Below are 17,900 nucleotides of genomic sequence, written 5' to 3' on the forward strand. Positions count from 1 at the left end.
ACAAATATGAATTAAAAAATGAGCCAAACACTCCAAATCTGAGACTTGAAACCATAAAATCCTAGAGGAAGTTGTACTCACAGGCAGTAACTTTTTGACATCAGCCACATAGCAATTTCTTTTCTAGTTATGTTTCCAGAGGCAAGGAAAACAAAAGCAAAACAGACTGCTGGGACTTCATCAAAATAAAAAGCTCTTGCACAGTGAAGGAAGCAATCAACAATCAAAAAAGGCAGCCTATGGATGGGAGAAGATATTTGGTAAAAACTGTTTTTTAAAATGTAAACAAAAGATAAAAAATATTTACATTTTATTGAGAGGGTTGTTTTTATAGGCAAAATAGACTTCCTTTGCCAAAGAATAATGATTTTACTAACTTGATTTTCCCCTTTCTTATTCAGGTCATGTATGGAAATCGTTGGTCTTCATTAGTATCATCTGGCTTATATTTAGTTACATTGGTAAGTGGTTCATCTCACTGCATGATTCAGACATATTCACAAAATAAATCTTATAGTCAAATTTAAACACAAAACCAACTTAAAGAAAGATATTGATAGAAAACTTTGTACAACATTTATTGTAAGGTTAATGAATATTAGTTCTTTAAGCAAGGTGTTAATTGGCATCCTGTAAAAACAAAAATTCCAACATTAATTGAGGAAAACTGTATGATGGCCTCCTTTGAATATTTAACGTACATTAGTATATTGTCTTGAAAAATCCCTACAGTAAAACAAAAATTGTTTTTGTGTTTCTCAAGCTACTTGACTCAGACCCTTCTTACAAAACAATAAATAAGGAAGACAGTGTCACAGAGAATCAGTACTCCAAAGAGATGATGTTTAGGAAAATAGTCTACAATTCTTTTTATAGAGTTTATGAAAATTGGAAATAATAAATATTCATGTGAGTAATTTCCATGGAACCTGGCCATATAGTATATGCTCAATAAACAAATGATATGATTTATGCTTTTCCTTTTATAATTTTTAATGAAGCTTTATTTTGAGGTAATTATAGAAGCACGTATTGTAATAATAGAAATCTCCCAAGGCCTTTTACCAATTTTCTCCAGTGATAATGTCTTGCAAAACTATAGTACAACATTACAAGGATTTGACATTGACAGAGTCAGCATACAGAGCAATTCCATTGCCACAAGCATCCCTGTGTTGTCCTTTATAGCCATACTCCACTTCTCTCCACCCCATCCTTTTACCACCTTCCATCTCAACCCTGGCATTCACTGAATCTGGTTCCTATTTCTTATAATTCTTTTATTTAAAACATTATAGTGGAATCATGTATGTATAAGGAGGTTTATATATATGTCGGCTCCTCGGCAAATCGTTATGATTTATCGAGATAAGTATGTTGTTGACTGTGTCAATAGTTCATCCTTTCTATTGCTGAGTAGTATTCTGTGATATGGATGTACCACAGTTTCTCTAACTATTGACTCCTTAAATGACATCTGATTGTTTCTAGTTTTTAACTATAAAGAATAAAGTTAATATGTGAACATTTGCTTATAGGTTTCTGTGTGAATGTAAATTTTCCTTCTCTGAAATAAATGCCCAGAGTGGAATTGCTGAGTTGTATCATGGTTATATATTTAGTTTTTGAACTGCCATGTCGGGTTTTCAAGTGGTGGTCTGCCATTTTACATTTCCACCAGCAGTATATGAGTAACCTTAGTTTTCATGCTCTTGTCAGCATTTTGTGTTGTCACTATTTTTTATTTTAGCCTTTCTTTCAGGTATGCACTGATCTCTTGTTTTAATTTTCACACTTCCCCTAATGTCTAAAGATGAACATATTTTCACATACTTATTTACCACCTGTATATCCTCTTGTTAAAATGATTGTTCGTGTCTTTACCCATTTTCTGATGGTATTGTTTCTCTCTCTTTTTTAGTTGAGTTTTTGAGAGTTCTTATATGTTTTGTAGATACTAATCCTTCATCAAATATGTAGTCACAAATATTTTCTCCCTCGTCTATACCTTTGCCTTCATACTCTTTTCAATAGTCTTTCATAGAGCAAAAATTTTGATGAAGTTCAATTATCAGTTTTCATTTTATGGATCATACTTTGGTGTCAAATATAAGGACTCCTTTCCCAAACCTAGATTTCCATCCCCTGTTTTTTTTTTTCTAAAAGTTTTGTATAGTTTTTACATCTTTTACATTTGAGTTCATGATTTATTTTTAGTTAATTTTATTATAAGGTATAAGGCTAGGTCAAGGTTCATTTTTTTACCTATGAATATCCAGCTGCCCAGGACCACTGGTTGAAAAGGTTATCTGAAATTTCTCCACTGTATTGTTTGTGCTATTTCCTCAAAAATTATTCATTTGTGTATTTGGCTTGGTTTTATTTTGAAATACATTGATCTTGTGTGTCTGTCCCTCCACCAGTGCCACACTCTCTTGATTACTGTAGCTGCAAGGTATGAAAAACAATCCTTCAAATCATGTAGACTGACTCCTCTCAGTTCTTTTCAAATTGTGTCAGCTGTTTAGGTTCCTTGTCTTTCCATATAAATTTTACAATATATATTAAAATATGTGTATATTTAAAATTTTTGTTGGGATTTTAATAGGAATTGCATTAAACCTGCATATCAATTTGCAAAAAGAATTCACATCTTTACTATGTTGAGTCTTCCAGCGTCTATAAACACATGTGTCTCTCCATTTATTTTGATCGCCTTTTGATTTTGTTCTCAGCATTTTGGAGTTTACTTTTCTTGAACAATTATAAATGGTATTTTATTTTTAATTCTGGGTGTCCCGCATGTTCATTGCTATTATATAGAAATACAGTTGGGTTTTTTATGTTTATCTTGTATTCTGCCACCTTGCTGAACTTAATAGTTTTAGAAGACTTATAGATTCCTCTTTTTGAGATTTGCTGCAAATAGGGACAGTTTTTATCATCCTTTCTAATGTATGTGCTTGATTTCCATTTTTGCCTATTGTCCTATCTAGAACTTCCAGGACTATATTGAATAAGAGTGGTAAGAGTAGATATCCTTTCAATTTTAGGGAAATGTATTCAGTCTTTCTCACCATTAACTTAAGTGCAGTGTTAGCTGTATTTGTTTTTGCAGATATTCTTTATCAAGTTGAAGAAGTTGTTCAATTTCATCAGAAATTTTTTTATATAAATTGATTTGATCATGATTTTTCTGCAGTTTATGAGTATGGTGTTACTACATTGATTGATTTTCAAATATTGAACCAGCTTTGTATTGTGAATGAACCCAACTTAATCATGGTATAAAATTATTTGTATATGTTGCCAAATGATACTTGTTAATATTTTGTTAAGGATTTTTACATCTATAATCATGAAGGGTATTGTTTATAGTTTTATTTTTGTTTCACAGTTCTAGAGGCTAGAAGTCAGAAATCAAGGTGTCAGTATGGCCATGATTCCTTTGAAACCCATAGGAGAATCCATCCTTACTTTTAGTTTCTGGTGATTTTGCTGGCAATCTCTGGCACTCCTTGACTTTACCCACATACTCTTCAGTCTCTGCCTTTGTTATGCCATCACGGTGTTGTCCTTGTGTTTCCGTGTCTTTACATGGTTGTTTTCTTATAAGATTATCAGTCATATTGGATTAGGGAGCCCACTCTACTCCAGTATAACCTCATTTTAACTAATTATATCTCAATGACCTTATTTCCAGATAAGGTTACATTCTGGGACTTAGGACTTCAGCTATCCTTTTGGAGGGGAAAAACTTAACCTACAGCAGTGCTTTTCCCCAAGACTCCTCTTAAAATATGCATTTTACATGTAATTTATAAACTACATCAGACAGTATTATGATTTTTGCCCCACCATAAAACATAATTTAGAAACTCAAAAGGAAAGAAAATGCATTATATTTATATTTTTACTCTTTCCATTTCTTTCTTCCTCTCTAACATTCTAAGATTCCTACTTCCCCATTTCCTCTCTGTTTAGAAAACTTCCTTAGCCATTCTTTTAGGGTAGATCTGTTGGCATTATATCCTCTAGGTTTTTCTTCATGTGAGAATGTGTCTTGATTTCTTCACTGGATACAGAATTCTAGGTTGACAGTTCTTTCAGAACTTGAAAAATATTGTGCAACTTTCTCTTCAGGTTTTCTCTATGAGAGATCCTGTCATTCAAATAGTTTATTTCTTATAGTATAGGAAAAGTGTTAGTTTCTCTCTCACTCTCAGGATTTCCCTTTGTCTTTTAGTATTCAGATTTTGTCTGTGATGTGTCTTGATGTGGATTTCTTTGGGTTTAACATATTTGAGGTTAGTCATAGCTTCTTGAATCTGTGGGTTTATAATGTTTTTTGTTATGGGGGAGGAGTTTTGGCTAAACTTGAAAGTTTTCCTTAGCATTATTTCAAGTACTTTTCAGCCCTGCCTTCTTTTCTTTCTTTCTCTCCTTCCAGGACACCAATAATATGAATGCCAGATCTTTGTTACAGTCCTGCCTTCTATGGCCCGATGAAGGAAAGTCTAGACTCCCCACTCCATCTTTGGGTATGGATGGGGGTGAGAAGCAGAGTTTTTCTGAGGTGTTTGGCCATAGAAGAGTAGTTACTATGTAAGTTTTGCTCTTGCTAGCTGCCTCTTTCCTGGTCATTTTGGCTAGAGAGAGCAGGCTTTGTTGGGCTGTTTTTTTTTTGTCTATACCCAGTGGCGTTTCTGGGTTGCTAGCATCTTCAGCTCCAATTCTGGGATATGTGGAGGTAAAAAGAAAATATATATGGAACTTACCACTGTAGTAACTCAGGTCCCAAAGTCTTTCTAGCCAAAGGCCTTCTTCTTCCACCTTTCAGAGTCTTCTTATGTTTGTTTTTATATTGTTCGGGATTTTTAATTGTACTTAGTGGGAAGAGCAGGGAAAGTGTGTTGTTTCATCTTCCCAGAAGCAGAAGTCCCTAATTTATTCTGCTTTTAATCTAGGCACCTTAGGGGAAGTGTAAAGAAGCATAAATACAGTTCTTGCCTTTAAATCAAGTCCAAAAGATAGGGATAATTAGTATTTTTAGAAACACAATGACAGATCTGTAAAAAGTGTGTAACAGTGGAAGTCCTAGGAGATAAAACATCTTTCTTTTATCTGTCTTGCCACAGCTTCTTCTTATATGTCCATTTGGTGATTATTTTTTAGTGTTGTTCATTGTTTACCTGTCTTAATCCATCTAGATTATGTTTCATGAAGTCTTAGTTATCATAGTAACCCCCTGAACTCAGAATAGTGCTTATCAAAGAAAGATATTTTAAAATCTCAGATTGAAACTCTAGAACTTGTTTTTTGTTTTGTTTTTGTTTTTTACTATGACTAGATATATCTGAAAATCTCTTTATAACAAAACATCTAGAAATTATGGATAAAGCACAACAAACATCCTTTAAAATGCATAGCTTAAACTCAAAAATGTAAAGAAAATTCTAAAGCATCGCAAAGAAGGAGCTGAAAACTAAACTCGACAAATGAGTTCTGAGGATCATGAGCAGTTACAAGGCACCTTGTCTTTCAGCCTCAGGAAAGATGGACTTTTTAGGTAGGAAAATGACTCTGTGAATTTATAATTACTGTTCTGCCTTCCCACAGATTTTGGATTCAAATACACATTACCCTTTATTGTCTGGGAAACTTCAAGGTGTTAAATTATCTTAAACTGATCCAACATTCCTAGAGCCCCAGTATATCGGAGAGAAGCAAAAGCAAAGTATCTTTAAAGAAACCGTAGTTTCATGTAAGCCCTTAGGATTTCTGCAGATTGAAATGAGATCAAACAAGTGTACACGATCAGTTCCAAAAACTAGAGGAAATAAGCTACCATAAGTAAAAGTCAGGAGAACACAAATCAGTAGACATAAACCCCAAATCAGATGCTGAAATATAGCAACTATTTAGGAAGATTTCAATGAAATGAAGGAGAAAATGAAAAAGGTGACTCAAGGAACAGAAAATTATCATCAAAAAGTGAAATTCCCAAATTTGAAAAGAATCAAAGAACTTCTAACATTAAAAATATATATTGAAATAAAAACTCAATGATAAGCTAAAAAGAGTAGATTAGACACGGATGAAGAGAGAATTAATTAAATTGAAGGCAAATCTAAAGAAATAAGCCAGAAATCTGATTATAGAGAAATAACACTTCTTATTGCAGTTCCAAGGGAAGGAATAGCAAAAATTGTGGACAGAATAGTATTCAAAGAGACAGTAGGTGTAATGTAGATATTAGAAAGCTAAAAGCTGTATTTCCTTATTTTCTTTTGCCTTGATAAGTTTCCAGATACCTTTCAGGAAACGGCCACCACATGTATTCACATAAGATTGAATTCAGAACCAATTTAAGCGAGGGAGAGAAATGCTGGTAGTATACGCATCCAGTTACTGGTGTGATCTAGGTGTGCACGCGACTCGGAGCAAATGTGATGATAGCTTCCCATCTATGAGAATTACAGCAAAGGTTGCAGTATGGTGCTGGGCAGCAGTGTCCAGAGGCTTCCCCAATTCTCCAGCTTCCCAATGTGAAAAAGAAAAAGTTCCTTTGGGCAAGATAATTCTGTAGTGTAGTGTTCATGAGTCATTCCTAGAGAGCCTAATCCTTGCTCATTCATCTTTTGGTTGGAATTGAATATTAAATGCTTGCTCTAAAAAGAGATATTATTTTGCAAAGTTAATCCCGATTGTTACCTGTAAAAAAGCATACTGAAATTGCTGGAAATCCAAAGACAAAGATCTTAATACAACCAGAGATAAAGCTATATTGCCAACAAAGGAATAGTCAACAGGCAGACTTTGTATCAACAGCAACAGTGGAAGCCAAAACACAGTAGACTATTATCTTCAAAATGCTGAGAGAAATTAACTGTCACCTCAGAATTGTATACCCAAATATCTTTCAAAACAGGCACAAGATAAAGACATTTAAAAACAAACAGTAATGGGGAAAGTTTCAATACACTCACTGAAAGATCTTCCTTTTAGAAAACTACTTTAGCTGGTAGAGAAAAATAATAAACCTGTGGGATTATCTGAACAAACTATTGTGACTAATATCTAGTTTGAGATATTTTTAAATGAAACTAAAGTGAATGACAAATAATAAGAGATACAAGAGGATAATCTTAGTTACATAGCGTCCCTTAAGGTCCTTTTTATTTGGAAAGAAGGTACAGACAGTGATTAATTTTAGATTTTACATGTGTATTTTTGATAACCATTAGAAATACAGTAATCGATTTTGTTGTGACTTTCAAAACATGAGGGAATAAATGGGAGTTATATAAACCTCAATCCAAAAGAAATTAGGAAAAGAAGAGTAAAAAGGGAAGCAGACAGAGAAGTCAGAACAAATGCAAAGCAGAAAATAAAAGGGTAGAAATAATTCAAAATATATCGATAATCACAATAAATATTAGTGGACAAAGCTAAGCAATTAAAACAAAGACTCTCAAGCAGGAAAAGAAATCCAGCTATGTGCTATTCATAAAAAGTGTTATTAAAACATAATGTCACACAGTATATTGCACACCCACTACAAAACATACATAGCACCAAGTGGGATTCATCCCTGGGATGCAAGGGTGGTCCAACATTCGCAAATCGATCAGTGTGATAGATCATATCAACAAGAAAAGAGTCAAGAACAATACAGTCCTCTCGATTGATGCAGAAAAGCATTTGACAAAATACAGCATCCTTTTCTGATTAAAACCCTTCAGAGTGTAGGGATAGAGGGTACATTCCTCAATTTCATAAAAACCGTCTATGAAAAGCCTACAGCTAATATCATTCTCAATGGGGAAAAGCTGAAAGCCTTTCCGTTAAGATCAGGAACACGACAATGATGCCCACTCTCACCATTATTATTCAACATAGTACTAGAAGTCCTTGCACAATCAGACAACAAAAAGGGATAAAAGGTATCCAGATCGGCAAAGAAGAAGTCAAACTGTCTCTCTTCGCAGATGACATGATACTCTATATGGAAAACCCAAAAGAATCCACTCCCAAACTATTAGAAGTTATAGAGCAATTCAGTAATGTGGCAGGATAAAAACCCAATGCTCAGAAATCAGTTGCATTTCTATACACGAACAATGAGACTGAAGAAAGAGAAATTAGGGAATCCATTCCATTTACAATAGACCAAAAATCATATGTTATCTCAGAGTTAACTTAACCAGAGACGTAAAGGATCTATAGTCTAGAATCTACAAATCACTCTTGAAAGACGTTGAAGAAGACACAGAAAGATGGAAAAATATTCCATGTTCATGGATCGGAAGAATTAACATAGTTAAAATGTCTATGCTACCCAGAGTAATCTACACTTTCAATGCCATCCTGATCAAAATACCAATGACATTTTTCAAACAACTGGAACAAACAGCCCTTACATTTGTGTGGAACCAGAAAAGGCCCCGAATCACCAAGGAATTGTTGAAAAGGAAAAACAAAGCTGGGGGTATCATGTTGCTGGGTTTCAAGCTATACTACAAAGCTGTGATCACAAAGACAACATGGTACTGGCACAAAAACAGACACATAGACCAATGGAACAGAATAGAGAACCCAGAAATGGACCCTTGGCTCTTTGGGCAACTAATCTTTGATAAAGCAGGAAAAAACATCTGGTAGAAAAAAGACAGTCTCTTCAATAAATGGTGCTGGGAAAATTGGACAGCTACATGCAAAAGAATGAAACTTGACCACTCTCTCACACCATAGACAACGATAAACTCCAAATGGATGAAAGACCTCAATGTGAGACAGGAATCCATCAAAATCCTAGAAGAGAACATAGGCAGCAACCCCTTTGACATCAGCCACAGCAACTTTTTTCATGACACATCTCCAAAGTCAAGAGAAACAAAAGAAAAAATGAACTTGTGGGACTTCATCAAGATAAAAACCTTCTGCACAGCCAAGGAAACAGTCAACAAAACTAAGAGGCAGCCCACGGAATGGGAGAAAATATTTGCAAATGACACTACAGATAAAAGACTAGTATCCAAGATCTACAAAGAACTTCTCAAACTCAATACATGAGAAACAAATAAATCAAAAAATGGGCAGATGATATGAACAGACACTTTTCCAATGAAGACATACAATTGGCTAATAGACACATGAAAAAATGTTCAAAATCATTAGCCATCAGGGAAATTCAAATCAAAACCACGTTGATATACCACCTTACACCAGTTAGAATGGCAAAAATTGACAAAGCAAGAAACAACAAATGTTGGAGAGGATGTGGAGAAAGGGGATCCCTCTTACACTGTTGGTGGGAATGCAAGTTGGTACAGCCACTTTGGGAAACAGTGTGGAGGTCCCTTAAAAAGTTAAAAATTGCGCTACCCTATGATCCAGCAATTGCACTACTGGGTATTTACCCCAAAGATACAGATGTAGTGAAGAGAAGGGCCATATGCACCCCAATGTTCATAGCAGCATTGTCCACAATAGCTAAATTGTGGAAGGAGCCAAGATGCCCTTCAGCAGATGACTGGATTAAGAAGATGTGGTCCATATACACAATGGAATAATACTCAGCCATCAGAACGATTACCCAAAATTTGCAGCAACATGGACGGGACTGGAGGAAATTATGCTAAGTGAAATAAGTGAAGCAGAGAAAGACAATTATCCTGTGGTTTCACTTATTTATGGAACATAAGAAATAGCAGGAAGATCGGTAGGAGAAGGAAGGGAAGAACGAAGGTGGGGTAAACAGAGACGGAATGAACCATCAGAGACTGTGGACTCTGGGAAACAAACTGAGGACTTCAGAGGGGAGGGGGAGGGGGAGGGGGACTAGGTAGGCCAGTGATGGGTATTAAGGAGGGCACATGTTGCATGGTTCACTGGGTGTTATACGCAAATAATGAATCATGGAACATTACATCAAAAACTAAGGATATACTGTATGGCGACTAACATAACATAATAAAAAATTAGTATAAAAAAAGTACACTTATGATAAGCATTGACTAATGTATAGAATTGATGAATACTGATTCAACAATTGTGATATCGTTCACTTGAAACTAATATAACACTGTTAATTATACTGGAATTAATAGGAAAAAAAGAAAAGAATGCAGCTGTATTTGGAGACAGGTCCTTGAAAGAATTAAGGTAAAACGAGGTCATATGGATGGGCCCTAATCCAGTATGACTGGTGTCCTTATAAAGAGAGATTACAGAAGAAGATCATATGAAGACATCAGAAAAAGATGGCCATCTACAAGCCTAAAATAAAGTCCCTCAGAGGAAACCAAACTTGCTGGCACCTTTATCTTGAATTTCCAGCCTCCAAAACTAAGGAAATAAATTTCTGTTGTTTAAACAAAAAAAAACCTGAAGTAATTTTTGCAATAATTATTCCCTATTTATTGAAATAGGTCCCTCATTATCAGATAGATATGATAACCAAGAAAAATAAAATGTGCATATTTAAATAATATTAATTTTATGAAATATTAGTAAACTTATTTTCATTTTAAATATTTTAAATAAAGCATAATTATTAATAAATTATATTTAATTTTTAGACATTATTAATTATTAGATAGAAATGAAGTGGATATTAAATAGCAGTGAAAATTGACACACCACAGCTCATAACAAGTTGAATTAGCTCACAAACAAAATATTGAGTAAAGGAAGCTTGGCACATGTATATTATAGGGTTCCATTTATAATGAGGTTCAAAATAGGCAAAATTAAACTCTAATATTAGAAGTGAGGATAGTGGTGAATCTTGGGGAAGAGGGTATAAGGCTTGAGAGGGGTATTGAGGTTGATTTATGGTATGCTGTCAGTGGTCCATTTTTTTACTTACGAAGTCAAAAAGTACAAAGGTACTTGTTTTGTGATAATCATTAAACCATGTTTATCTTTTGAACACTCGTGTGTGTGTGTTTTCAGTTTTAAAAGTTTTTTAAACTTAAAGGAACAATAAAATGATAGGCAACCAAATGAGAACATAGGTTTGAACAGTAGAGGACATCAAACGGCCAGTAAACATAACATACAGCGTTCAACCTGTAACCTGGAAAATATATGTTAAAAACCTCATGGGTTGACAGAAATTTAGACATCTGACTATATCAGTTGGTGAGAATGTAGCACAAAAGAAGCACACATTGGTTGGAGTAAAAATTGATAAAACCACTCTGGACAACAGTTTGGCTTTTTTAGTTATTTTGATAATACATATAACCTCTGACCCAGCAGTTACACTCCTGAGTACATCCCCTAGATAAACTTGTGTACTGTGTACTAGGATATATAAGAATGTTCATAGCAGTGAAAACTGGAAATAACCCCAAAATATTGAACATAAGAATGTTGTGGTATTTTTATCCAGTTAAGTAGTATTTAATATAAAAAATGAATGAAATATGGCTACATACACTATGTAAGTGAATCTTAAAAAAACAAGATGAAAACAAATGTGTGCATTATTATTCTATTGTAAATTAAAATTCAGTTCTATTAAAATTCAAAAAACAGCATTTAGGAATTCATATTTAGGAGACCAGTTTAAGTTAGTAAATATGTAAAGAAAAGCAAAAAAATGTTTATTATAAAAATCAAGAGAGTGGTTTCCTCTAAGAGGATTGGTACTTCTGGAATGTTAACAGGTGTCTGTTTTTGACCTGAATCGTACTTTCCCAGCTATTGACTTTATAAATAATTGTAAAGCTGTCCATTTCCATTCTATGTAATTTTTAACATTTACTATTTCACACTTTTAAAAGTTAAAATTTTCCACTAGGTTCAGTTTTCCTGATAGTGGAACCTATCCAGTGCTCAATATAGAAGAGAAAGAGTTGATGGAGCCAAGTCTAGGAAGATGTGGGAACATATAGAATAAAAAAACACGGGAATACATTAACATCAATGAAAAACAAATGGGCATCTCTTTGGAGATGAGGAATGGGAGAAAGAATGTAAAGAGAAATTGCATATGACTGCAGAAATATTTAGAAGGAGAATTTAAAAGAGTTCAGGGGGCACCCGGGTGGTTCAGTCAGTGAAGAGTCTGACTCTTGATTTCGCTCAGGTCATGATCTCAGGGTTGTGAGATCAAGTGCCACCTCAGGCTTGCACTGGGTGCAGAGCCTGCTTGAGATTCTCTCTCTCCCCCTCTCTGCATCTCTCCCTCTCCCCTTCTCTCCCTCTCTAAAAATAATAATAATAATAATAAAAGTTCAGATTTATACTGTTATAAAATGGGAAGTAGACTCATTTGCTGAAAGTGAAGCTAAAGAAAAAGGAAGGATCTACGGAGTTTGAGGCAAAATTAGAGCATCTGTTCAGATTTTACCAGATATTCAAATTTCATGTAACCATTCAGATTTAAAATTGGCATAGGACTTCTGATACTGGTTATTCAGAAGCAGTCTCTTAATTTTTCCTCAAAGATCAGCATGACTCTTAATTACATAATTATACATTAAAAAAAAATCTGGGTGTGCCTGGGTGGTGGCTCAGGCGGTTAAGTGTGTGACTCTTGGTTTTGGCTCAGGTCCGTGATCTCATGGGTTGTGATATGGATCCCTGATACTCTGAGAGGGGCTCTGTGCTAAGCAGGGAGTCTGCTTGGGGATTCTCTCCCTTTGCCCCTCCCCCTACTCAGGCTTTTACTCTCTCCCTCTCTAAAATAAATAGATCTTTTTAAAAAAAAATCTGTTCTTTAAGTTTTTATTTAAATTCCAGTTAGTTAACATACAGTATATTAGTTTCAGGTGTACAATATAGTGATTCAACACTTCCGTACAACACCCAGTGCTCATTACAGCAAGTGCCCTCCTTAATCCCCATCACCTATTTTACCCATCCACCTCCCCTCTGGTAGCCATCAGTTTGTTCTCTACAGTTAAGAGACTCTTGATTTGCCTCTCTCTCTCCCCCACCCCCTTTCCCTTTGCTCATTTTTTTAAATTCCACATTTGGATGGAATCATATGGTATTTGTCTCTCTGACTAATTTATTTGCTTAGCATTATACTATAGCTCAATCCATGTCATTGCAAATGGCAAGATTTCATTCTTATGGCTGAATAATATTCTTGTGTGTGTGTATACACACACATATATGATATATATATATACACACACACACAGAATATTCTATTACATACACACACACACACCACATCTTCTTTATCACTATATTTTACCAATTTAACTACAATATGTTTTGGCGTTGGCTTGCTTTTGTTGCTTTTGATGGGAGTTCTCTGTGCCTCCTGGATTTGGATGTCCGCTTCCTTCCCCAGATTATGGACGTTATCTTTCCTATTATTTCCTTAAATAAACCTTCCTCCCTTTCTCTCTCTTCCTCTGGGACTTCTATGATAGGAATGTTGTTACATTTGATGGAGTCACTGAGTTCCCTAAGTCTACTCTTGTCATCCATCATTCTACCTTCTCTTTTTTGTTCAGCCTCATTATTTTCCACAATTCTGTCTTCTGTATCACTTACTCGTTCCTCTGCTTCTCTCGGATACTGCATTTTTCATTTCTGCCTGATTGGTTTTTAGCTCTTTCATCTCTGCAGTAAGGGTCCCCCTGATGTTTTCCATGCTTTTCTCAGTCCCAGCAAGTATCCTCACGAATATTGCTTTAAATTCTGCATCAGGCATATTACTTATATCTCTTTCGATTAGATCTCTGGTTGTGACCTTTTCTTGTTCTTTCTTTTGGGATGAATTCCTCCATCTTGGCATTTTATCGAAGTCTCTGTCTTCTTCTGTGTGTTAGAAAATCCTGTTATGTTTACTGCCTCGGTGAGTAATGGCTTTATGAAGAAGAGGTCATATAATGTCCAGGGCCTGGCACTTCAGGAAGTGTCTCTGTTGTGTGCTGTGAGTACTCTGCTGCTGTGTTTTGGCTGCTCTGTCCTTCAGGTCAGTTGTCTGTAGAGGCTCTCCTTGCCTGTAGTGGACAGTGTTTGGACCTTGGCCAGAGTGTGGCAAATTTTAACAAGGTGTGCTCTGGTCCTCTTGTTAAATGAGACCTGATGCCATTTCCACTAGAACTGAAGCTTTGCAGAACTCTTTGGTTAGTAGATGTGTTGGGGGCGGGTGTGCTTGTCTTCTGGGGAAGGGGCCCACTGTGCTGGTCCTTAGGCACACCTGCCCATGAAAAGCAGTACCAGCATAGTACAGAGGGATGGGACCTGGTATAAGCATTAGGCAACCAGTGTTGGTGCTGTGCTGTTTACTGAAGTTGGTTTATGCTAAGGGGTGTGGGGGGGTGGGAATGGTGCCAGCTAGCTCCTTTGTCCCCTGGGAGAATAGTCCATGCTCACTGCTCTCAGAAGAGGGAATAATTTCCCATCATGCATCCTGTGTGTTTTTCAATCACTTTTCACACACTCTGTCTCCACATTGTTTGCCTGCCTGGAGCAGCACAGTGCACTTTGGGCTCTATCATAGTGAAGCCTGCTGACTTTCAAAACTCCAGACTTTAGGTACCTGTGTGGCAGGGACCCATGCTGGGCTTCTGGGTGAGGGTCACGACATGCTGGGACCAGTGCAGGTTTGACCCAGGACAGCTGCACCAGACCAGAAGCAACACAGGCTAAACAGTCAGTGTCCAGGTTAGCCACCTTCAGCAGGTATCTCTGGGCCTATGGCGAGGGGAAGGGGAGCAGAATGGCACCTGTTGGCTCCTTTGTCCCTGCAGTGGCAATGCCACCTCTCACAGATGCACTCCAAGAAGAGGGAATAGTCACATACACTCCTGCCATGTGCCCCAGGTGATCCTCAGATCATGCCTTCTGCCCCAGAGACACTTGCCTGCCTTCTCTCCAGGAGCAGGGCAGTTCCCTCAGTCTCTAACCAGACAGACCTACGGACCTCCATAACTCCAGTCTTTGAGCCCTGCTGGTTGCAAAAATTCATGAAAATCTGCCCCTCTCATTTTCCCAGCCAGTAGCTTTGGGGAGGTATTCTCCTTGGGTGTGTCAATGTGCGCTCCTCTCTCTCTCTCACCTTTCTCCATGACCAGGGCTCCCTCCCCTCTGCAGCACCCATGAAGTGCTTCTCCCCCAAACCATGTCTCCACACATCCTACCTTCCTTGATGTGGCCTTTTCTCTTCTAATTGTGCAATTTGTTGTATCGGTCCTCAGGTCGATTTCTTGGATATTCAGAATGACTTGATAGTTATCTAGCTGTGTTCGAGGGACAAGGCAAGCCTGGGGTCCTCCTACTATGCTGCCATCCTAGCTGTCCCTCTATATACCACATCTTTATCCATTCATCAGTCGATGGGTACTTGGGCTATTCCTGTAATTTGGCTATAGGAGATAATGCTGCTGTAAACATGGGGGTAAAGATATCCCTTTGAATTACTTTTTTTGTATTCTTTGAGTAAATACATAGTAGTGCAATTGCTTGATCATAGAGTAGTTTTATTTTTAACTTTCTGAGGAACTTCCATGCCGTTTTCTACAGTTGGCTGCACCAGTTTGCATGCCCACCAATAGTGCGCGAGGGTTCCCTTTTTTCCACATCCTTGCTACCACCTATTGTTTCTTATATTGTTGATTTTAGCCATTCTGACAGGTGTGAGGTGATAGCTCATTGTAGTTTTGATTTATGTTTCCCTGATGATGAGTGATGGTGAATATCTTTTCATGTGTCTGTTGGCCATCTGTAAACTTCTTTGGAGAAATGTCTCTTCATGTCGTCAGCACATTTTTAACTGCATTATTCGTTTTTCAGGTATTGAGTTTTATGGGTTTTTTTAAAAGATTTATTCATTTATTTTAGAGGGAGAGAGAGCATAAGTGGGAGGGGCAGAGGGAGAGGGAGAGAGAACTTCAAGCAGTCTGTTCTGAGTATGGAGCCCAATTTGGGGCTTGATCTCATGACCCTGAGGTCATGACCTGAGCTGAAACCAAGATTGCTGATGCTTAACCAACTGTGCTACCCAGGTGCCCCAAGTTTTATAAGTTCTTTATGTATTTTGGATACTGACCCTCTATCAGATAAACAGTTCTAAAATTTATAAGGAACCACAGAAGACCCCAAGTAGCAAAAGCAAACCTTGAAGAAGAAAAGCAAAGCTGGAGGCATCACAATTCCAGACTTCAAGTTATATTACAAAGCTGTAGTCATCAAAACAGTCTGGTACTGGCACAAGAATAGACACATAGATCAGTGGAATGGAATAGAAAACCCAGAAATGAACCCACAACCATAGGGTCAATTAATCTTTGAAAAAGCAGGAAAGAATTTCCACTGGGAAAAAGGCAGTCTCTTCAACAAATGGTGTTGGGGAAACTGGACAGCCACATGCAAAAGAATAAAACAACCACTTTCTTATACCATACACAAATATGAATTAAAAATGGATTAAACACCTAAATCTGAGACTTGAAACCATAAAAATCCTAGAGAAGAACACAGGCAGTAACCTCTTTTGACATCAGCCATAGCAACTTCTTTCTAGTTATGTTTCCAGAGGCAAGGAAAACAAAAGCAAAAACAGACTGTTGGGACTTCATCAAAATAAAAAGCTTCTGCACAGTGAAGGAAGCAATCAACAAATCTAAAAGGCAGCCTATGGATGGGAGAAGATATTTGCAAAAAGTCTGTTTTTTAAAATGTAAACAAAAGATAAAAAATATTTACATTTTATTGAGAGGGCTGTTTTTATAGGCAAAATAGACTTCCTTTGCCAAAGAATAATGATTTTACTAACTTGATTTTCCCTTTCTTATTCAGGTCATGTATGGAATGTTGGTCTTCACATTAGTACTTCGATCTATTTATATTGTTACATGGTAAGTGGTTCGGATCAATGGTATGATTAGATTACATTCAAGCAATAAATCTATAGCCTAAATTGAAATAATAAAACCCAATTCTAGCAGTGATATTGATAGAAAACTTTAGGCCAATATTTATTGTGGTATAAGTTAATGAATACTAGTTCTTTAAGCAAGGTGTTAATTGGCATCCTGTAAAAACAAAAATTCCAACATTAATTTGAGGAAAACTGTATGATGGCCTCCTTTTGAATATTTGTAATGTACATTAGTATATTGCCTTGAAAAATCCCTACAGTAAAAACAAAAATTGTTTTTGTGTTTCTCAAGCTACTTGACTCAGGACCCTTCTTACAAAACAATAAATAAGGAAGACAGTGTCACAGAGAATCAGTACTCCAAAGAGATGATTTAGGAAATAGTCATAATCTTTATAGAGTTTATGAAAATTAAATAATAAATATTCATGTGAGTAATTTCCATGGAACCTGGCCATATAGTATATGCTCAATAAACAAATGATATGATTTATGGGTTTTTCCTTTTATATCTTTTTTAATGAAGCTTTTTATTTTGAGGTAATTATAGAAGCACGTGCATTGTAATAATAGAAATCTCCTATACCTTTTACCAATTTTCTCCAGTGATAATGTCTTGCAAAACTATAGTACAACATTACAAGGATTTGACATTGACAGAGTCAAGATACAGAGCAATTCCATTGCCACAAGCATCCCTGTGTTGTCCTTTTATAGCCATACCCACTTCTCTCCACCCCATCCTTTTACCACCTATCCTTAACCCCTGGCATTCACTAATCTGTCCTTCATTTCTATAATTCTTTTATTTTAAAACATTATATAAGTGGAATCATACAGTATATATAATATATATATACTGGCCTTTTGCACTCAGCATGATTTACTGGAGATAAGTACAAGTTGTTGACTGTGTCAATAGTTCATCCCTTTCTATTGCTGAGTAGTATTCTGTGATATGGATGTACCACAGTTTAACCATTGACCTCTTAAATGACATCTGGATTGTTTCTAGTTTTTAACTATAAAGAATAAAGTTGCT

The 17,900-nt window shown here is 36.2% G+C and overlaps 1 protein-coding gene across 7 annotated transcripts in view; it reads left to right on the forward strand.

Moving 5' to 3' along the window:
* Window positions 1-17,900, forward strand: part of ACER3 (alkaline ceramidase 3) — a 166,821-nt gene that overhangs the window by 122,782 nt on the left and 26,139 nt on the right. For all 7 annotated transcript variants that reach the window (XM_040630883.1, XM_040630880.1, XM_040630881.1 and 4 more), the window contains one exon: window positions 16,777-16,835. In XM_040630883.1, the coding sequence (XP_040486817.1) occupies window positions 16,777-16,835 (59 nt within the window). The remainder of the gene's footprint in view (window positions 1-16,776; window positions 16,836-17,900) is intronic.

Source organism: Ursus maritimus, unplaced genomic scaffold (genome assembly GCF_017311325.1).
Source record: "Ursus maritimus isolate PB19 unplaced genomic scaffold, ASM1731132v1 scaffold_16, whole genome shotgun sequence".
Classification (NCBI taxonomy): domain Eukaryota; kingdom Metazoa; phylum Chordata; class Mammalia; order Carnivora; family Ursidae; genus Ursus; species Ursus maritimus.